This window comes from Hippocampus bargibanti, linkage group LG06, assembly GCF_051943395.1.
Source record: "Hippocampus bargibanti isolate YZ-2025 linkage group LG06, ASM5194339v1, whole genome shotgun sequence".
In the NCBI taxonomy this organism is placed as follows: Eukaryota; Metazoa; Chordata; class Actinopteri; order Syngnathiformes; family Syngnathidae; genus Hippocampus; species Hippocampus bargibanti.
In genome coordinates this window covers 8233402-8257500 of record NC_142739.1, presented here as the reverse complement: position 1 = coordinate 8257500, position 24099 = coordinate 8233402, and the positions used below count along the sequence as shown (strand labels likewise).

At 39.5% G+C, this 24099-nt stretch overlaps 1 protein-coding gene across 5 annotated transcripts in view; it reads right to left on the bottom strand.

Annotated features, from left to right (window-relative positions):
- znf385d (zinc finger protein 385D) overlaps positions 1–24099 on the bottom strand; it is a 91572-nt gene that overhangs the window by 2665 nt on the left and 64808 nt on the right. For all 5 annotated transcript variants that reach the window (XM_088999409.1, XM_088999411.1, XM_088999407.1 and 2 more), the window contains 4 exons: positions 20667–20787; positions 9975–10283; positions 5109–5296; positions 1648–1740 (listed from right to left, as the gene is read on the bottom strand). In XM_088999409.1, coding sequence (XP_088855535.1) covers positions 1648–1740; positions 5109–5296; positions 9975–10283; positions 20667–20787 — 711 coding nt within the window. The remainder of the gene's footprint in view (positions 1–1647; positions 1741–5108; positions 5297–9974; positions 10284–20666; positions 20788–24099) is intronic.

The following is a 24099-nucleotide window of genomic DNA, read 5'->3' as shown; positions in this document are numbered from 1 at the left end:
AAAGCATCTTCTCAGAATCAGAAGCCATTGTTTTGATTCTCGAACAAGGCAAGACGTCTTGACGTGACGCCACGAACAAGGGGGCGGGACCTTCTGAAACTGGCGACTTCCGGGTTCAATTTGAAGTAGTTTTTAGACACTTTAAGTCATTTTTATTGGATTGGATTGGATTGGATTTGCCTTTATTAGTCTCACAGTGGAGAAATTTACATTTCACAGCAGCAAAGTGATGAAGTGATGTTTTGAATTTGACTCAAAATATCATCCTGCGTGTTTTGGGTATTTTAGATGCTATAAAACGTTTTTCTGACGTCAGGACACAAAAAAAATGGTGTCGGTTGTCCTTTAAATTATATGGGCCTGGAGTTATATGAGCTCGGCTGTCCAAAATACAATGCAATACATACATATTGGTTTATATAGCGCTTTAACAACAGCTGAAGCTGAAATGAAGCGCTGACATGGAAAAAAGGGAAGTGCATTCCCCTTGTGGGAAAGAAAAACAAACATTGCCAGAGGCCATTGCCGGCGCTTTATCGGCACCCAAGCATGAAAAAACAAAACCCGAACAAATTCGGGAATGGCGGTTGACGTCATATTTTCAATTCCCAAATAAATTCCTGAATGGCAGTGAATGAGTTAAACATCAATGCCAAATGTTGGCCACTGAGTCTCAGGCGGTTCAATCAATGAGAGTCAAGGCAAATGTGGGCCATTAATATCAATAACACATAGTAAATGGATTCTGGACGAATGGCACAAGGTTTCGGTGAAGACATCAAAGTGAGCCAAAGCCCTGCGATTGGCTGGCAACCAATTCAGGATGTCCCCCGCCTCGTGCCCGAAGACAGCTGAGATAGGCTCCAGCACCCCCCGCGACCCTAATGAGGAATAAGCGGTACGGAGAATGGATGGATGGATGGAAAATCCAAAAGATAGTGGCGGAAGATGGTGTGAGTTCGCGGATTCAGTCTCAGTCTCACACACATACACACACACAGTCACACACACACAGTGAAGCTAATAGTGTGAAAAGGTGACCAAAGTTATCCGGCCTAATCTTCTGTATCCATAATGGAAATGTGGCGCTCCGACGGCGGCGCCATGTCACGGCTTATCAATCACTGTTGGAGGATGAGGGGAGGGGTGTGAGTCTCGGAAGTCCCAGCTCTCCTCCATTAACTCGCTCAATGATGGGTTGAGAGGAGTAGGGGTGAAGACATTTTCCTCACAACTGGTAACAAAAAGCCCTCCAGAGTTTTACCTCCTCTTGTTCTTCCCCCTTTTAATCCTTCATCTTCACACTTTAGTCTTATGTAGTCTGACAAAACTTCAAACATAAAAGTCACTTTGGTTTTTCTTGAAGTTAACGTACATGCTATCTTATCTGTCTATCCCATTACCAACTCATTTGCTTTGATAAACGTCAGACACTTCTCTTTGTGTATCATTTTACACATTTATCAAATGTACTCTAAAATCTGATGACAAAAGTGCCTGGATACTCAAGTGCCTTATATAAGGCATGTTTAGTGCTACAGTGATAAAAGCGGATGCTAATTATTCAGGTCAATGTCAACGACGGTTTTATGGAAATGCAACCGAGAGCGTTGTTAAGGGAGCACTAATTGTGTGTTGCTAGCTTACCGTTTGCTTGGTGGCTCCTTTACTGTATGGGGTGTATTTGGGCTTGGCTGGTTTGCCTGCCGCTCTGTCTTTATGACGACGACTGCTGATGTGCTGAAGGCAAGATGGGGAAAAACAAGAAATATATTTCTGGATGACGAATACCAAAGACTTAAGGAGAGATTTTACACACACAGATTTTACACACACTTCCCGTGTTGCTGACTAAATAAAGCATAAGCCAACTGGTAAGCAAATATATACTACTACTACTACTACTACTACTACTACTACTACTACTACTACTACTACTACTGCTACAGCTACTGCTATTGCGACTGCGACTGCTACTACTACTACTACTACTTCTTTTCTTTTCGGCTTTTTACGTCAAGGGGTCGCCACAGCAAATCAGTGTCCTCCATCTTTAGAGGTTTGATCCGCATGTTTGTTTTGGCCAAGCTTTTACGTCGGATGCCCTTCCTGACACAACCCTCTGTATTTATCCGGGCTTGGGACCGGCACAAGAAGACTTATGTCCCTTTGTGGCTACAGAACAAGCAACTCACTCAGTAAAAGGCTCCCAAACACAAAAGGGTCATCGACACAGCAACATTCAAAAAAGCAAAACTATACTCACTAGTTGATGACAACGCTCTACTACTACTACTACTACTACTACTAAGAATAAGAATAAGAATAAGAATAAGAATAAGAATAAGAATAAGAATAAGAATAAGAATAAGAATAAGAATAAGAATAAGAATAGTCAGCAGTTGCACAAAACAAAAGAAAATAAATCCAGAAAAGTACTAAAGCAGTATTTGGGCTTAATCCAAAAAGAACATGGAGAAAATGTTTTAGTCAAGGTACACGGAATTGTGAACAGTTCCAAGTAGCCGTCAACCTTAGCATAAAATATTCATGCTTCTATGAGACATCAAAAAAACTGTCACCAAAATCCTACTAGAACTCCTGAACCTTATTTGGTGTGTCTCAGAAAAGAATACTTTCCTGTGATTTGATATAACAACAGTAAGGCCTAAATTAAGATGGCATGAACCAGTTTTAAAAAGTGCCAAAGTGATTTCTGCTCAGAAAGTAAAACATGTCAGGGAAAACCTGCTAGAACAGCTGAAGTTGATTCACGGTTACTCAGGAACAAATGCTAACCTGGAAAAGGAGAAATTTAGGTCTTAGTTAAACCGGTGATAATTCTAACCAGTTTTAAAAAGCTGTCAGTATCCACGTAGAATCTTCTGCAAAATTGTCATAAAAATCCGACTAGAACATCTGAACTTTATTTGGGGTGAAACAGAGGCATTTTAAATGATGGCGGATATGTGCTGACTTGCATTTCACATGAATTTGAATATTATTTGTTTCTTTTCAAGACCGCCACATCACCAGATATGGACATCATTCTTCTTCCTACATTAATTTTTGTTTTCACTTGACTCGTACAGGTTATAGATCACATTCATGGTAGAAAAATGTTTTAATGTTTTTAAATTGTTTATCTTGGTCAAAATAGGGGTCACATATAGATCATCCAGAAGCTCTAAAGCTGCATTGCTGAATAGGCGATTGACATTGCAATAATTCTTATGCGTGGCATTTGAAAAATGTTCATCCTGCCGAAGCTCCAAACTGGCTTTTGGATTACATCTCGGTTTTGATAAATCACCCGCAGATGATAATTCATTGATGTATATGCACAAAATGTAAAAAATGAATTGTGTGGCAATTGGCCGGTTGCCAGATCACCCTCCACGTCTGTTTGCATGAGCCACCGTGGTTTGATTGATCTCGCACTTAACTGCTGCTGCTTGTTGTTCTTCATTGTTGACATGAAATATTGATGCGTCACATCTGAGTGGAATATCTCAAGGTGAACTCTGACAATAGCCACTTTTTTTGTTAGCATGTGCCCCCACCCTGACTTTCCCCAAATAAATAATAAAAAATAAAATAAATAAATAAATAAATAAATAAATAAATAAATACATGAAATAAAATTATAAATACACTACTGATATCCATGTTCATAGTCTTGTCACCTCCCGGATTGACTATTCAATTCACTTCTCTTTGATGTCCCTCAGAAACTTCTCCATAAACCTCAACTCGTCCAGAATTCTTCAGCCCGGATCATCACCAGAACCTCATCCTTTCACCACATCTCCCCCGTCCTCCAAGAGCTCCACTGGCACCCGGTCAAATATAGAATCAACTTTAAAATTCTTCTTTATATATTTAAAGCTATCCATAACCTTGCCCCCCGCCATACCTATCTGACCTTCTTCAAATTTCTATTCCCTCTCGTTCCCTCTGATCCTCTTCCTCCCTCCGCCTCTGTGTGCCCCCCCTGCCCGTCTCAGCACGATGGGGGACAGAGCCTTCAGCTGCTCTGCCCCCAAACTCTGGAATTTACTTCCTCCCAACATTCGTAACATCTATTCTCTTCCCACCTTCAAGTCCCATTTCAAAACACACCTATTTAAAATGACATTTTCTGTGTAGCTCTCTCTCTTGTTTGTATTTGTAATTGTATTTTATTTATTGCATTCTATTTGTGATTATATTTTATTTATTATAGTACCTATGCTTGTCTGTGACTGTAAAGTGTCCTTAGAGCTTTGAAAGGCGCTTAAAATGTAATATGTAATGTATTATTATTATTATTATTATTATTATTATGCAATAAATAAAAAAAATAATAAATAAATAAATAAATAAATAAATAAATAAATAAATAAATAAATAAAAAGGCATACAAAATTACATTTAGCAGAGGAACAGCCAGTGATTTACACTTAAAATGGTCGGCCAAACACCCTAAAATTGGTGTTTTAGATAAATTACACTGGTTTGGTCTTTTTTGTTGTTTGTTGTTGTTTTGTTTCATAATAACAAAAAAGGCAACTGCGTAGCTTTGTTTTGGGTGGTCAAGATTGACAGCTGGAGTGGATCTTGAATTTGCTGATATAGCAATGTAAAGGGAAGGGCCGCATTTCATTGCTGGGAGGAAGAAGCGTAAACTCTTACAATCTTTGCAATGTTTTTTTTTTGGGGGGGATGAAAAAACTGAGATGCCCCGATACTTTATGAGTACAAATGAATTACAAAATGGACGCATGAAAATCACGCCACCCTCTCTCGTTTACCATTTGTATTTATGCTGTTTGTATTTGCCACTGTTGCCAATGGTAACACAACCAACACGATATTGATATTTCCAAAGATTCCTGTCGCGTTGATTCTTTCTTTATTTTTTTTTTGACAAGCTGTCTGATAATGATGCAAGTGGACCGTTGCCTCGGCAACTGACGAACCAGTGCCGCCGCATTATGACGACCGTCAAACATCAGCTCCACTTACTACATTAAATACTCTTGCAGTCAATTTGAAATAGAGACCGACATTAAAAAAAAAAAAAACTACCGGTAAACAATAATGACAAAATATATTGAATAAATCACCTGCTTCAGTTGCGTCTCGGAGTTGACGTGCACGTCGCACGTCTCACAGTAAAATGTTTTGTTCTGCAGGCCCGTGGAAGCCTTGGACAAGGACGGCGGCGTCACTTTGCCTTTGATTCCCGGTCGCGGGAACGACTTGATGGAGCCCACGCCGCTGCGGGCCTCCAGCATGGTCTTGTGCTTGGTCCCTTTTCATCAGAAAATGCAATCATGTCATGTCACGATATCGTACAGAGTTTCATCTCTACAATGAGGGGTTTCAAGCAGTCTTTTTATTTAGTTCTTTTTTTGCAATATAGAACCAAGTCCCAATTTCAACTTGCATGCCTTTACTGTCATACCAGGTTGTGTCACAACATTTAAGGCAGAACTCTGCTTCACTGGATGATAATTAACAGCAGGATAAAGAGTCTGAGAACGTCCTTAACTAAACTTCTTCGATCCATCCATCCATTTTCTCATCGGCTTTATCCACCAAAAGGTTGCAGTAGTTGTTGTAACTGAATCCAGCTGTTTACAGGCAGTAGGCGGGGGCCACCCTGAACTGGTTGCCAGCCGATTGCAGGGAACACAAAGATGAACAACCATTCACGCTCACGTTCACAAGGACAATTTGTAATTTGGAGTGTTCAGTCAGCCTGCCATGTATGTTTTTGTAGTGTGGGAAGAAACTAGAGTACCCAGAGAAAACCCACGAAGGCACGGGGAGAACATGCAAACGCCACACAGGGCGGCTGGAGCTTGAAGTGAACCCGGTAACCCTGCACTTGTACTCTTCCGGGTTGAGTGAACACTGGCGCGTGTGGCTGCCGCTACTCACCCGCAGGACAAATATCCTGTGACTGTAAAGTGTCCTTGAGAGTTTTGAAAGAAATGAATGAATGAAATGTATTATTATTATTATTATTATTATTATTATTATTATTTTTTTTTTATTATTATTATTATTTTTTTTTATTATTATTATTATTATTATTATTATTATTATTATTATTATTATTATTATTATTAGTCTCAGCATGATTCACACTTAGATTTACTTCCTGGTGCTTTCTACTATCTTTGTGACTGCTTTATTTTTCCTGTATATGATAATTGTCCATGTTAAATGCTTTGTAACAATTTCAGCTATTGTTAAAGCGCTATATACATCAATATGTATTATACTGTATTGTATTGCCCTGTGAGTCCAACGCGCTAACCACGCCATCATCAGGGCACGCCGCCTACATCCAACTATGGTAAATTTCTTTTTTTGTGTGTTTTCCTTTTTTTTCAAACTGATGCTAAGGGTCAGTCATCATGCCAATTGTTACTTTTTTTGCTTTTTTTAACCGCTTGAAAGTGTTTGACAACAAATGCGTTAGTACTGACCCCATGACCCAATGTCCCTTATTGTGCGAGAGCTGTAACTGGCGGGTGTATTGTCAGTGGTTGCCATGACAACAAAAATATAATTTATTTGGTCTTGTTGTTCTGTAAAAGTGTTTAACGTGTCTATGCAAACCTTTATGTGTGTGTTTTTCTTAAAATCGCCTTCTATACTTTATTTATAATGTTTTGTCATTATCACTTCCGCTTCCGTATCATGTGTTTCGATGTACGAGAGTAACTGCTAGAGAGAGAGAACGACAGTCCAAAGCAGGGGTGTCAAAGTCATTTTTTGCCGTGGGCTACATTGTAGTTATGGTTTCCTCTCGAGGGCCGTTATGAATTTGGGGAACCCATTAGAATGTTTAAATCCCTTCAAATATTACATATAGAGCACACAGCAAATTAATGAATAACTCGTTTTCAAATCTGAAGTCAAGAATAATGACTTTTATTGTGGTTGACATCCAAAAATATGAAATTTTGGCTCAGATTTTAGCAATCATCATGGAATTTAACAAGTTTGATTGGCTTTCACGGGCCGAAAAAAATGATGTGACGGGCCGGATTTGGCCCGCGGGCCTTGACTTTGACACCTGTGGTCCAAAGTCTACGTAAAAGTTTATCTACTTTTGGTTAATAAGGTGCACACTGTACGTTATTAATTCGCTTATTTACTGTATGTCTTGTGGAACTTATTGTAATGTTAATTGTCGTTTTTAAATGTCCTTTACAATTTTCACGGTGTTCCAAGTGTTTCACAATAAACGTTGTGACATCAGTATGAAGCATCATCCTTGACCGGGGTAGATACAGTGAAAATGTGCTCACAACAGTGAAAACGTGCTCACACAAGTGAAAATGTGTCCTCATCCTTCCTGGGGCCTCCGGCGCACAGATGCTTCCCATCCCAACGGCAAGCTATCGACTTCAGCGCACTCGCGTAGCAAGGTACGAGCTACATGAGCGTTGTCACATTCAACCACGTGTCACGGAGTTAGCCACGAGCTACTTGGAACATCGTCGCACTCAACGCGCAGCAAGCTACAGGCCTAAGCGTGCATCATCGCAATAATCTTTCGGAAGAGAAAGGTGTCAACGGGCGACGTTGCTTCTCATCCTGCACAGCTCAAGGTTTTGATGGACGTTAAACTGTTGGCAAAGGCCTGTACAGTTTCCAGTAGCTCACAAAGTGGATGTATAGAACATAAACATTCACCACAATAACAGAGAAAATAATGAATGTGGGTTTTTGATTGTGTGAAAGTATCTGTTGAATATTTCATTAGCATCACAAATGCAACTTAACAGTATTGAACGGCATTGATTTGAATAGGCTGCAACTGAAATTATTTGTTTTATATGAATCTATAAAACTAATATGAGGTTCTGAAGTATTAAAATGTTTCAAACTAGCATTTCAGTTAAGAGGGCCGACATGGTGGCTCTACTGGCTGCAAAGGAAGCCGAGATTGAAATGGAAGAGGCTGTCAAAGCTCAACGTAAGCAGTTGAAAAAACTTAAAAATCTGAGAGACATCAAAGTAATAAAGGCAAAGTTACGTGTGTTTGAGAAAGAAGTAATGAAGGCAAAGTTAGGTGTGTTTGAGGAAGAAGAAATGAAGGAGCGGCATGTCACCAGCAGCCCCATACACACCAAAGAGAAAGTTACATTGCCTTTCTCCCACCATGAACCATCTCATAAACCGCAAACTGAGACATTGGTTCAAACATTACAGGAATCACTAGTTCCGAGTCATCTTCCAAACCCACAGCCTGCCGTATTCTCAGGTGATCCTCTGAACTCTATTGAGTGGAGGACAAACTTCAAAGCTCTGATAGAGAGCCGATGCTCAAATCCTGCTGTTAGACTGTATTATAAGGAAACGTACATCGCATCAGAGGTAAAATCTTCTCTGGAAGGCAGCTTTTATAAAGAAGATGATGAAGCCTATCAGAAAGCTTGTGATCGACTCGATTCCAGACATGGTAATCCCTTTATTGTAGAGAGCTTTCAGAGTAAAACTTAATGGATGGCCAAAGATTGGTGGGAGGGAATTCCTCAAGTTAAGACAATTCAGTGATTGCCTGCAAACTAGTAATAATGCTATGCCTCAAGTAAAAGGTCTGCAAGTTATGAATGACTGTGACAACAACCTTGAAATGCCACTTCCTTTCAAAGTGAGACTTCACCTCCTCGCCAATAAGATGCGAGCTTTGGCAAGACTGAACCAACTTGGAAAGACATTGAACAGGGAACACGAGTAAAAAAGTAACCGTTTAGATAAGAAAATCAAAGTTAGGAAAAGGAATCCCGTGTTGATTAAACATATTTTGAGTCAAATATTCAGTTTAGGATCGTCTAATTTTCTAAAAATGTAGATTTCATTGTTTGTTTGGATGACATTAAAATTGTCGAGCCATTAAGAACACATCAGGACAATGGTGAAATTACTGTTGATTATTTTGAAGTGCATAAGTCATTTTGTTTATGAACCCTCCGCACCCTGCCCACCACCTTTTCCAGAAACTCCCCTCAGGCAGGCGCTACCGATCCATGCGCAAATCCAGCAGACATTTAAACAGCTTCTTCCCCCAAGCCATTAACTCTTTGAACTCTTTCAACTCTTTCAACAGTAGCCAAAATGGAACTGTATAGTGCCACTTAGCAGTTTTTTTGACGACGGTACTAGTGCAGGGTGTTCTACCGGAAACAAATTCCTTGTGTGTTCTACATACTTGGCAATAAAGATTCTGATTCTGATTCTGATTATTTCAACAGTAATTTTGGTGGGAGTGTAACTGGGGGTTATATTGTCATTGGTTGCCATGACAACAAAAATATAATTATTTTGGTCTTGTTGTTCTGTAAAAGTGTTTAACGTTTCTATGCACACGTTTATGTGTGTGTTTTTCTTAAAATCGTCTTCACTACTTTATTTGTTTTGTCATTATCACTTCCGCTTCCGTGTCATGTGTTTCAATGTCCGAGAGTAATGGCTAGAGAGACAGAACGAGAGTAACTGCTCGAGAGAGAGAACGACAGTCTAAAGTCTACGTAAAAAAATATCTACTTTTGGTTAATAAGGTGCACACGGTACGTTATTAATTTGCTTATTTACTCTGTCTTGTTGAACTTATTGTAATGTTAATTGTCGTTTTTAAATGTCCTTTATATTTTTCACGGTGTCCCAAGTGTTTCACAGTAAACGTTGTGACATCAGTACAAAGCGTCATCCTTGACCCGGGTAGATAGAAGAGCCATGTGTCATTTTGTCTACTCAAGATTGAGCGTCTGGATGTGTTGAGGACCAAAACAGGTGAAAAATTCCAACGCTAGATATGTAATGCTGCACTGTAGAAGTCACTAAGCAGCTATGAAGATGCCGTGCAAGATTAGTTTCCGGTTATTTTTTAGTTTATTTTTCTATTGACATCACTCATGAATGTTCGACATTTAAAATGAAGTTTTTGAACAATAGCAAAGCGCTCTTACCGCTATTGTGAGCCTCCAGCTGTGACGCAGAGTTGACAGCCACCTTACAAAGCGAGCAGTAGAGCAGGCGCCGAGCTTTCTCCTCCTCCGTTTCCGCCTCCTTCTCAGGTTCTTTGTTGGGATCCAGATCCGGTTCGGGTTCTGAGGGTAAGTTAAGCTCACACTCTGAGGTCGCCTCCGGGGCGTCAGGGACCGACGACAAAGTTCCGGCGATGTCGGTCGGTGTCTCGCAGGTCACTGTGGACTCTGATAGGATTGCCAGTCGAAGCGTGGACGACAGCGGCGGCGGCACTGCGATAGGAACCGCATCTGGAGAGACATCATCGGCATTAAAGCTGATGATGGATGGAGATTCGTGCGTATTATTGCAAGTCATCAAAACTTTGCTTGCCAGTTGTCATGATCTGGTTGGGGACTAACGGGCAGCGCTGTCGGCCCCGCCTGCACCTGCACAGGTGATGGTCGTCCCCGATCAGTGGCAGTCAAAAGGACTCCCGGCACGACCATTCGGCGTTGGGTCATTGTATGCAATTGTATGCATTGTGCATTGTGTATGCATTGTATGCTGTGCTTGTGTTTGTTTCACCTTGGCGGACTTTTACTCTTGGTTTTCTTTTGATACTTTGTATTTTTTTTCTGTTGATTTTGATGTTTTAGATTTTGTTCCTGCTCACTTTATTTTAATACAATTTGTCAAACACAACCTCCTGCTCCTTCCTGCCTGCTTTTAGGTTATCCACAACCGCCATCACCACCTCGCAAACCTTGACACCAGTTGACTTTTGTTGGCGAAAAAATAAAACGGCTTCTTCTGTGTGGGGGGGGGGGGCAGCTATTGTTGTATATGGCTACCAAAATTTATATTGGATTGGATTGGATTAGCCTTTTTTTGATCTCATGGTAGAGAAATTTACATTTCACAGCAGCCAAGTTACGAAAGTAAGAGGAAAGGATAGGAATAAGTAGAAAAACAAATACAGAAGCTGCTGTAAAGGCAGCCACTCTCTCACCTATGTTGGTAGGAGAGCCTGAGTGTACAAACAATGCGAAGGAGCTCTAGAAATTGCCATCTTCACGCTAAAATGGCTGCGAAAATGGCTGCTAAAAGGGGCGCTAAAATAGCTGCTAAATGGCTTCGAAAATGGCTGCTAAAATGCTTGCTAAAATGGCTGCAAAAAATAGTTGCTAAAGGGCTGCTAAAATAGCTGCTAAAATGGCTGCTAAAATGCTTGCTAAAATGGCTGCTAAAATGGCTGCTTAAATGATAAAAGTGGTAGTTTGCCATGCCAGTAAAAGTCTCAATTTTAACCCACCCCACCACCCCCAGAAAAAAAAGCCACAGAAAGTTAGTTAGTTTACGTCGGCCGGCCGGTCGAGGGTCCTCGACCCAACGGACGGGGAAGTCAATGGGCTATCGCTAATGAAGCTAACAACCACCATTCATCTCAACACAACAGACAGGAAAAGGGAGCAAATGGAAGAAGCCAAGTGAAAAAAAAGTGAGAGGACTCGAAAGTCGAGTGTGGACGGAGGGGGAGGATGTCACGAGGTGGGAGCTGAGATAAGTGCACAGGACGCTCACCCCCCAGCCACCCCCCCAAGAAAAAAATTCAATGGATGGAATGCGGGGGAAATGTAAACAAGAAAACCTGAGAGAAAACCATGTTATATTTTTTTCGTTAAAGAAATCCTTTGGTGAAGGGAAAAAATATATAAGACAAACAAAACAATGGACAACATTTTACAAGAATAGAGTAAAAAATAATACAAGAAATAAATAGGCAAAAAAAATCAACATTGTACAAGAAAAAAAGAAGATTCAAAAATAATCATAGGAAAAAAGAGATAGTAGTATGAAGAAAAAATGCTTTAAAGAATTTGAATTTAAAGGACAACCGACGTCTCCAGAGAAGTTGTGTCCATAATTTGTAAAATGGCTTCAAATGACTTCTACTGAGCGTATTTTAATAAGATTCCACGGCATATAGCTATATTTTACGTTTTAAGACTCGCGCTGAATATTCAGGAAGTCTTGTTTTTGAGTTGGTGACGAGTCTGTACGTGACGTCACGAAAGGAACGCCCCCGATGGCTCTTCACCCCCCCCCCCCCCCCCGGCGGAATATCGATAAGCTTCTTGCCATCTTCACTTTATTTTCTTTTTGTCACAGTTGTACACTTTTGTTTTTGATTCCAGTTTCACCCGAGTGTCACCAAATGATCCGCGGCTAATCAGTTTTGCAAAGTCTGGCCTCCTTTGCGAAATCTCCGATAAGATCACAGAGAAGCTGCCAAAAATCATCTGCCAGCGGATGAATTCACACGAAAGGCGGGGAGTAAACACGCCAATGCTGAGGAACGCAAGGGAGGAAGGAAATGGAGATTGATGGATGACGAGGGAGGATGATGATGGATTGAAAGAGGAGCAAGAAGCAGAAGAGGACTGGAATCTTGAATATTTCTTATTCAAGATTCATATATGGGAGTGGGCGAGTATCAGTGTCAGACCGATACCGGCTGTTTGTTTGTTTGTTTGTTTTTTTTTTAAGATATTGGATGCTCAAGGAGGCGGCCGTCTCTCGATACCATCGACCAATACTTTTCATTGTGTTGGCGGTTAGTGTCAGGCGGCAGAGAAAGATTAATAATAATAGGACATTTCATTTATAAGTGCCTTTCAAAACTCTCAAGGTCATTTTACAGTCACAGGATACGTTTTTCGACCCGGAAGTAACTCAAATAGATAAAAAGCCAGCTAATAGATAGCTATTAGATAGCTACCTAGATAGCTAATAGATAGATAGCTAGATAGGTAGTAGCCAACTAGACAGCTAGTAGATAGCTATTAGATAGCTAGCCAAATAGCTAGCTAGATAGCTAATAGATAGATAGCCAGATAGCTAGCCAGATGGCCAGCCAGCCAGACAGCTAGTAGATAGAGTTAAAAATAGCAAATCGATAGCAAACAGATACCTTGGTAGCTAGCTAGATAACTGAGATTGAATGGAATTTACAAGCAAATTTACATCTCTTCTACTTTAGTTATTTCGGAATCTGAAAAATGTTTAATTTTGAAAAAAATCCCAGATTCTTTGTTAGATCAGTTTCATCTCTGATATTGACAATACAGTGATACCTCGGCTTACAAACGCTTGAGCTAACGAACCTTTCGCCCTACGAACATTAAATTCGCGAGAATATAATCTTGGCATACAAACTAATTTTCACACGGAGCGCCACGGTGGCTCTTGGACTAGTTTTCGGTGGAAGAACACCAAACCACACGGCCAAATAGCACCACGGTGGCTGCCAGACTATTTTTCCACACCTCGTTTCTCTGAGTGCGTACGTGGTTTATTATCAAGGATACATTTGCTATTATTGGACCGAAAAAGACCCCACCACAGGCTAGTATTCAGCCGAAGAGGACACAGGTGTGCGTTTGTGTGACTTCGCGTCCCACTACCAGTATGCTAAGTCGACCATTGCTACCATCCTTCGGAACAAGGAAGCTATTAAAGGTGCGTGTGTTGCTCAGGGTGTTTCCATGTTGTCTAAGCAATTGTCACAGGCAATAGAAGAGGTTGAAAAACTTCTATTAATTTGGATTAACGAAAAGCAGTGAGCATTGGACTAGTTTTCGGAAGGAAGGAGGAGAAGTCGGTCCCTGGGCATAAGCCTATGAAAGATAGGCTAACCCTCCTTCCTATAGTCCTGATGGAATGTGACTCTCCTTCCAAACAGTAACTCCCTTTCTCCCACCTCCTCCCACTCCCTTCCATCAAGCCATCAACGACCATCACAAAGGTAAATAAAACAACCTTATTATACAGTACAGTTTATTAATTTAATTACAATACAATACCACATTTATTGCACATAGAATCAGATATATTTAGTAGAAAATTATGTTTTACGGGGAACTGGGAATGGATTTGTTCTCATTTTAATGGTTTCCTATAAGAAATTAATATTTGGAAGACACACTTTTCGCCTTACACTTTCTGGGAACCAATTAATTTCGTAAGCTGAGGTATCTCTGTATTTGCAATGTTATTTGTAATATTTTGTGATTTAGAAATCCTAAAGAAAGAGAATTATCATTTTCAAAATGTTCTAATATGAAAATGTTGTTTTACTTTTAACATAAAAAAGCTTTAAAAACACACACCCATATTGTATCTACCCCGGTCAAGGATGACGCTTCGTACAGATGCCACAAAAACATGTGCACCTTACTAACCGAAAGTAGATAAACGTGGATGTAGACTTTAGACCAGGGGTCCCAAAACCTTTTCCTGTGAGGGCCACATAACATTTCCCTTCTCTGATGGGGGGGCCGGTGTCAGTTTGTAACAGAAAAAGCGTGACGATCGTAGCCACACATAACCAAATAACCCTTTCCAGGTTCTTTACAGAAAAAAAGCTGTTTTTTTACAGAAAAGTTAACCTTTCCGCCATTATTCCGTTCACTCTTTGACAGGAAGGTTTACAAGAGAAAAGGGGTCTGGGACCAAATAGAGCATCAAACTGGGCGCACCTGAATGTACTGCCGGATTCCCCTCCACTTCCTCATACGTCACTTTCTTGTGTCGCGTCGCATTGTGACCGACTCCTTTAGCGTTCTGTTGTGAGCAGGCGTGTTTGTATTGTTCAATCACGATTATAAACAACATACATTCATAACATTGACTAATAGGAACAGATAATGATCGCAAACCGACCTTTGACTTGTAAAATGATTTTTTATTTTTCTGGAGGCCAAATAGGAAAAAAAAAATCTGATAGCATCTCTGGTATTGTTCAGGGGGCCGGGCCAAATGTGCTGACGGGCCGTAGTTTGGTGACCCTGCTTTAGACTGTCGTTCTCTAGCAGTTGCTCTGCTTCTGTCTCTCTCTAGTATCAGTCTCGTTCTGTCTGTCTTGCCTTACTCGTCTTTATCGAAACACATGACACGGAAGCGGAAGTGCGAATGACAAAACATAAAGTATCGAAGAAAAACACACATATAAAGGTTGGCATAGAAACGTTAAACACTTTTACAGAACAACAGGTCCAAATAAATTATATTTCTGTTGTCATGGCAACCAATGACATTATACCCGCCAGTTACACACACACACAAACACACGCACACACACACACATATATATATATATATATATATATATATATATATATATATATATATATATATATATATATACAGTAAAGTCTCGTTATATCGATATTCAAGGGAGCCCGAAAAATATCGATATAATCGGGACTATCGATATATCGACCCTGTTTGCATGTAATTTTCTCCGTGCGTGCATAGAAATAGTATCGATATAACGGGAGTATCGATATATCCGATATCGATATAACGAGACTTTACTGTATATATATATATATATATATATATATATATATATATATATATATATATATATATATATATATATATATATATATATATATATATATATATATATATATATATATACTGTATATTTTTTTTCCCGTTTTTTTCCCCAAAAGATTTTTTTAGTTTATTTGTCATACAACTGTGTTGGTGCTATACTGCCTCACTGTATTTTATTTTGATAGGTCAATTCCTGTGCCACCTTAATTGCTTTTTGCTACCTTTCTCCTCACAGGTGTGCAGAAGCAGCTGCTGAAAGCCACTCAATCAAGCGGCCATTTTGTCATTCAATGCATTTTCAACTTTTCTTATCAGTCTCGTTTTTGCTTTTGGGTCCACATCTAAAGAAAACATTTAGCCATAACATTAATGCCAACATTGTTTTGTATTATTACAATATTTATGAATATTTTTGTTCCGATAAGAAAACATCAGCAGGCCTGGTTTCCAAAGTTGGGGTTCAGAAACATCAGAATACTTTTCATTTCATTTTAAGACTAAAATGAAATACACACGCTAACACACACACACATGCACATGCACACACGCACACGCACACACGCACACACGCACACACACACACACACACGCACACACACGCTCCTGCACAAACACGCACGCACACGCACACACGCACACACACACTGAGTGAGCCCAGATGTCCACTAGTCCTCAGTCACATTAACTTAATGGAGGAAGTAAAACGTTAGAAATGATTCCTCCATTAAACGACCAGCCTTGTGTCCACGCATGAAGTGTTTTTATTTCACATTATTTCAAAAATCATATCAATATAATAGTTGCAGTGGTTGCACCCACTTAAAGGACAACCGACGTCTCCGGACAAGTTGTGTCCATAATTTGTAAAATGGCTTCAAATGACTTCTACTGAGCGTATTTTAATTAGATTCCACCACATATAGCTATATTTTACGTTTTAAGACTCGCTCTGAATATTCAGGAAGTCTTGTTTTTGAGTTGGTGACGAGTCCGTATGTGACGTCACGAAAGGACCGCCCTCTGACCGAAAAAAGACACATTGTAGCAGTCATTCCATCACGTCAATGTATTTTGCTGTACATGTTTCGTCTGAGAACCGTGTTGCACCCAAAAGCCGCCAGAAGAGGGCATCCAAGCTCCATGTAAGGAATTTATCAGCCTGTGGAAGCGGAGGTGGGCACTTGAGGTCGCCATTTTGGGCCTCTTTTTTTTGGGTGAGAGATTTTCCCCCAATGTTGCCTCAAAATGGCACATATAATTCTTAAATCGATTGTAAACATGTATGCTTTCCTCTTCAGAACTATTTGAATCATATTCATAAGTGGATGAGTAACAACAAAGCATATTCTCCGAATCTGAAGCCATTGTTTTGATTAACAAGCAATGCAAGACGTCTTGGTGTGACGTCACGAACTGCGGGCGAGACTTACTGAAAATGGCCAATTCGCAGCTCAATTGTTTTGCAGATTTTGGACACTTTACGTGATTTTTATTGGTGTTTTGCATTTGACTAAAAATATCATACTGCGTGTTTTGGGTATTTTAGATGCTATAAAAAGTTTTTCTGATGTCAGTTAAAAAACAAAAAAGTGACATCGGTTGTCCTTTAAGGAGTGAAGTAATAGTCATTGTTTCCACTGAGCGGGGAATATAGATGCTTGTGAATATATATAATCAAAACAATGTCTTCAGATTCGGAGAAGATGCTTTCTTGTTACTCATCCAGTTATGAATATGATTCAAATAGTTCTGAAGAGGAAAGCATACATGTTTGCCATCGATTAAAGAAGTCCTCCCGTATCAATTTGAGCCGTCAGGACTACAATGTAGCGTCCCAGAAAATGCACAAGATGGCCTCCAAGCTCCGTTGGAAATGGGCTGATTTGTCTGCTGGGAATTTGTGTCAGCTAGTATCAAAAAGTAGTCTTGGTGCAACACACAACGATTCACCATTGTATTATTTATGTGTTTTCCTTCTAATTTCGCCATCAACACAAAGTTTTCAGACCAAACAAAGTACCCAAAATGCATTGTGTGTCGCTTTCTCGGTCAGGGCCGTTCCAGATGTGACGTCACGTCAGGCATCGTCATCATATCAAAAACAAGGCTTCCTGAATATTCAGCGCGAGCCTTAAAAAGTGAAATATAGCTAAATGCCGTGGAATCTCGGCATCGAAAAAATATGCTCAGTAGAAGTTATTTTACAATTTATGGACACAACTTGTCCAGAGGTGTCGGTTGTCCTTTAAGTCAATGAGCTGTTTTTCTGCATATCACCCCCCCCCAATAAATAAATAAATAAAATCATGTCAAATACAATATTAATATAAAAAGGATACAAACTAACTGACATCTGCCCTGTGGCCAATTCCTTCTTGTGTATTAATATGTATTAGCAGGTGCCACCAGTGCATTGTGGGTCAAGCAGAGTCAAACGGGGCCAGGAAAGCGCAGGTGTCTTTCAGGATGATTAATGAGCGCCACAGTGGCCAAGAAGGTCCCCTCAGCACTGCTTTGTGCATGACAAATTAATAATATTGCAACAAGAGTGTGTGCGTGTGTGTGTGTGTGTGTGTGTGTGTGTGTGTGTGTGTGTGTGTGTGTGTGTGTGTGTGTGTATGTGTGTGTGCGTGCACGCATATGTATGTGTGTGTTTGTGTCTGTGCATGCGCGTGTGTTCGTGTGTGTGCCTTGCATGCTATGTGTTGTTCGGCAAGTTGTGTAACATGTTTTGATATTACACGTGAGTTACGTCACCGGAGAGTTACAATTCTCACATCTCTAAATCTTTTTAATAGTTTAAGGCACAGGTGTCAAAGTCAAGGCCCGCGGGCCAAATCCGGCCCGCCACATCATTTTTTTTCGGCCCGCGAAAGCAAATCAAACTTGTTAAATTCCATGATGTTTGCTAAAATCTGAGCCAAAATTTCATATTTTTGGATATCAACCACAATAAAAGTCATTATTCTTGACTTCAGATTTGAAAACGAGTTATTCATTAATTTGCTGTGTGCTCTGTATGTAATATTTGAAGGGATTTAAACATTCTAATGGGTTCCTCAAATTCATAACGGCGCTCGAGAGGAAACCATAACTACAATGTGGCCCGTGGCAAAAAATGACTTTGACACCCCTGGTTTAAGGTATTCAAATGATCATTTCTGCAACTTCTCAAGGAAAGCACTATGTCCCATCTCCGGGAAGAGAATTAATTGGCCAGCGTTATAAAAACAGTTGGTTCGAAAATAACCCAATTTTGGTTCAAAAATGGATGTCATTTATCAGTTAGGTCACACAAAAATTCACATTGATCGTGTTGTTATTCAACCGTATCATGCACCGTTTCCTTAAAAATGGCTCTGTGGGGTGTTTTAAACTCTGATGTCTCACAAGGCATATCAAAACATTGCACAATGATCAACAAATTCAGATTTCTTTAATTCCTCTCAGATGCTCTCAGTCACACTTTTAAGTCGGTTATCCGGCGGGAATGGGTATGATATCGTGTTTTGCAATGCTTTTGTTTTTTTTCCGACATCTGGTTGAGATCATTGGATTTAAGCATTCACCTGGCAGTGACATCATGTCTGTTAAATTGTTGAACCAAATGAATAAACTAACGAACGTATTTGTCTACCTACAGACTCTCCTATAATGAGCTAATTTAAGCTAAGCTAATTCATAAAGATGCAGTTAAAACGTTCCCTCAACATGTCAACTCACAAAGTTACGAAACGAAAAGGCTCAAATATATGTGAGCAGCGTTTACAAGTTTTACAATACAACCTTGTTACATTACATGCTAACTAAGTTAGCTTGCACACCAATTATGCAACATGAAAACGCTATGTTACGAGTAAATGAAGTTACATTCCAAGCTAGCTAAAACTGCCAGCAAGTTATGTTTCATGTCACTCAACGGTTACCATACATGCAAGTTACATTATTAATTTGTAATAATGTAGTAAGATTGTACGCAAGTTAAATAATTTCAAGTAAAGGTACATGTTAGTGATGTTATATTAATGTTGTGTAAGTTAAGAGTTACAATTAGACACAGTGTAGAATTGTGTGAGACTTGTATTCAGAGTTAGCTTGCGTCAAACTTAGATTGCACGATGGGAAAATTCTTTGTTCGACACCAAGACAATAGATGAGCAAATTTTATAGTAATTCATTGACAAGTTCCGTGAGACACCAGTTTAAAGGACAACCGGCACCATTTTTTTGTTTCCTAACTGACATCAGAAAAATGTTTTATAGCACCTAAAATACCCAAAACTGATATTTTTAGTCAAATGCAAAACACCAATAAAAATGACTTAAAGTGTCCCAAAACGACTTCAAAATGACCTTGGAGATACTGAGTTTCAGAAGGTCCCGCCCCCTTGTTCGTGACGTCACGCCAGGACGTCTTGCCTTGCTTTAAAATCAAAACAATGGCTTCAGATTTGGAGAAGATGCGTTCTTGTTACTCATACAGTTATGAATATAATTCAAATAGTTCTGAGGACGAAAGTATACATTTTTGCAATGAAGTCCTTCTGGATCATTTTGAGGCGTCTGGACTCCAATTTAGCGTCCCGGATAATCAGAATCAGAATCAGAAAACCTTTATTCGTCCCACAATGGAGAAATTTGCACAAAAATGCACAAGATGGCGCCCAAGCTCCGTTGGAAACGGGCTGATTTGTCTGCTGAGAATTTGTGGCAACCAGTATCAAATAGTAGTCTCGGTGCAACACACAACGATTCACCATCGCGTTATTTACATGATTTCTTTCTAATTTCGCCATCATCACGGATCAACACGAAGTTTTCAGACAAAACAAAGTACCCAAAATGCATTGTGTGTCGCTTTCTCTGTCAGGGGCGTTCCTGACGTGACGTGACGTGACGTCAGGCATCGTCATCAACGTGAAAACAAGACTTCCTGAATATTCAGCGTGAGTCTTAAAACGTAGAATATAGCTATATGCCATGGAATCTTCGTAAAATACGCTCAGTAGAAGTGATTTCAAGTGATTTTATATACAGAACTTGTCCGGAGGCGTCGGTCTTCCTTTAATAGTTAGGTAACATGAGGGTTATGTTAGCGAACGTGCAAATTTAAGTGTTGCCTGTGTTCATGAAATATTCAGCGTTCACAGAGCCAAACATTAGGGGTCATAAAAGTTGGACAGTCATCGCTCTTGTCTGACATCATTTCACCGCTGTCGTTGCAGAACCACATGATCTAAATTGTTCCCGAGTGAAATCACAAAAAAGAGGAGGAGCTTTCCACAAACCTTTTCTGTCTGCTTTGGGCTCTTTGGCTAGCATCGTTGCTTTGAGCTTGCTTTTGGGAGTGTCCCGGGCTTTTAGCTTCCTGGCGTGCTTGGTGCCCTTGTAGTGCGCCAACGCTTGATTCTGCCAGGAGAACAAACAGCAGGCTGGATTGAGTCCGGGGACCGGTGTGAAATGAAACCTGAAAAAGGCGCCGAGTGCAGGGGCGAGCGAAACAGCTTAGAGCTAATTAGTCCAGGCCACAAAGCGCTAAGGTTTGATTTTCCCTCTGCCAGCTTTGAACACATTTTACGGGGTGATTCACTGACTCCTTTCAGTCTATTTGTCTTGCTATTATGGTCCAACCAGTGTCTTATTCACTTGGAAAGTACAGATTTATATGATTGCTTTTTAGTAACCAATGCCAATCTTTTGTCACTTTTGTTCACATTTCAACATTTTTCTTCTCCAACTCTAAAATACTCCTCTCATAAATTCTCGATGGATCCAAAGAAGCGCAAGATAAACTGTGAAAGCTATCCGGGTGGTTTTACCCTGTAATAAGACACTGTCAATAATTCACCATGTCATTATGTATGAAGTCATGACTCAAACGGGCAAAATAAATAAATAATCCTCAACAACAAAAACAAATATTTCACAGTTAAATATTGTTGGGTTTGCCCATCATTAAATCATTATGCATGCATGTTAGGTTTCAGAAATCGTAAATCGGGAGATTTTCATACTGGCGAGTCTGTGGTGCGTGTTAAAATAATGTGAGTGTTACAAAAGTGGAAGTTAGAAGTAAATAAAACACAAAAATGCTTTCATTGTTTATTTATACATTCAATAAGTAAAAAATGTATTTTGTTTGTTACATTTTCTTTTGTTCACCTTACAAATTACTGTGAGTATTGTGGTCAAAATCTGGAGTCTCCCGACCAAATCAGGAGACTTTACATTTATTATTATGGCTATTAGTAACCAAAAAAAGAATAATCAGTAAATAATATAATATAAATAGACATTTTAAAAACTATGTAATGTCATATGTTTTACTTCAAGGAAAACCGACGGCTCCAGACAAGTTGTGTCCATATTTTGTAAAATCACTTCAAATGTCTTCTACTGAGCGTATTTTACCGCATATAGCTATATTTTACGTTTTAAGACTCGCGCTGAATATTCAGGAAGTCTTGTTTTTGAGTTGGTGACGATAACTACCGTGACATCGCGGTAGGTATCGTCACTGACAGAGAAAGCGACACACAATGCATTTTGGGTACTTTGTTTGGTCAGAAAACTTCGCGTTGATGGCGAAATTAGAAGGAAAGCACATACATAACGCGATGGGGAATTGTTGTGTGTTGCACCAAGACTATTCGACTATTTGATATTCGCTGACACAAATTCCCAGCTGACAAATCAGCCCATTTCCAATGGAGCTTGGGCGCCATCTTGTGCATTTTCTGGGACGCTACTTTGCAGTCCAGATGCTTCAAAATTACACGGAAGGACTTCTTTAATCGATTGCATACATTTATGCTTTCCTCTTCAGAACTATTCTAATCATATTCATAACTGGAGGTGTAACAAGAAAGCATCTTCTCCGAATCTGAAGCCATTGTTTTGATTCTCGAGCAAGGCAAGACGTCTTGGCGCGACGTCACGAACAAAGGGGCGGGACCTTCTGAAACTGAAACTTTCTGAGGTCATTTTGAAGTAATTTTAGGACACTTTTAGTCATTTTTATTGTTGTTTTTCATTTAACTAAAAATATCAGCCTGCGTGTTTTGGGTATTTTAGACGTTTTTCTGATGTCAGTTAGGAAACAAAAAAAATGGTGTCAGTTGTCCTTTAACAGTTCAGGTTTCTGGTTAGATCAAACGGCCTTCTCGTTATTTTTATATTTTTATATATAATTAGATTAATATTTTATATATATATTAATTTGATTGTTACAAGAAACATTGTAAATATATGAATAAAAAATATTATTAATTAAATATATGTTGCTGACTTTCACGATTCGTGGTCAAGCCCGTAAAGTCATCCATTCAACTGTGATCAATTATGACTATTATAACTAAATACAATTTCTTTCATTTTCACTCATGATTGAGATCGTGAGTTCAGGAAGGTCACCAGATAACAATGCTGGCGACGTGCAAGGGCTATGCATGCTTCCAGGCACATGCAAGCTCCCCTTGAGACACGCTGGAAACAAACACTCTTGTCAACACACAATGGCTAATTTTCTGATCAGAAAGTTTTGCACGAAACCCCCGCGGGGATAATTGTGGCCTTCCGACCCCTGTTGCAATGGCAACAAGAAATCTTTATTTCTACACGCAACAAGAAGCAAAGAATATCAAAGAATGTTTTTTATTTTATTTATACACATCATGAATGTGTGTGTGTGTGTGTGTGTGTGTGTGTGTGTGCGTGCGTGCGTGCGTGTGTGTGTGTGTGTGTGTGTGTGTGTGTGTGTGTGTGTGTGTGTGTGTGTGTGTGTGTGTGTGTGTGTGTGTGTGTGTGTGTGTGTTTTTGCGTGCGTTTGTGGGCACAGATGTGCATGCACTTGTGTCGCGAATGTGTTTGCTGATCAATCAAACATTTAAATTGCATTAGTCCTACTTCATCAAATACATTCCAAATCAGGCTGTATAAATTGCACAAGTTAACACGCTGTCTCGGCACGACACATAAAACACTACGCTGAATATTTAGTCCCGTGTTCTCCCAATTGATCACAATTTACTACTTTTTCAAACACAGGAAAACGGTTGTTGTTTGTTTGCATGAAATACATAATTAAATAAATAACAATCCTTCCACAAGAGCCAATATGGTCACATGAGGCGTCGTTGCAGAATTTAGAAAGTTTACAATTTAGGCTACCTTGATGCTTTAGCTTCTCTATGGCCTTTTGCATTGTATGTTAGCATTAAGCTAACTGACTTTGTTGAACATGTTTGTTTAAATGCCTCCTGTTTAATCATCTTTTGCTTTATATATAAATCAATATGTATTGCAATGTATGTTTACAGGTTATTTCTAGGTTTCCACCAGATTATTTCTATCACACAGTAATGGTCTGTCTGAATGTAACTACTCCCCTTGTATTCACATTATCTGTAAATACCAAGATGCCACAACATGGCACTAAAGTACAGTGATACCGTGGCTTACGAACTTAATTGGTTCCCAGACAGAGTGTATAAGGTGAAAAGTGTGTATCCCAAACATTAATTTCCCATAGGAAACCATTAAAATAAGAATAATCCGTTCCCAGGTCCTCATAAAACATGATTTTCTACGTTCTAATTTTCTAAGCCTTAAAACTACACAAAATATACCTTATTTTATGTATAATAAATGTACTATGGTATTGTAATTAAAGAAATAAATTGTACGGTATAATAAAGTCGTTTTATTTACCTTTGTGATGGT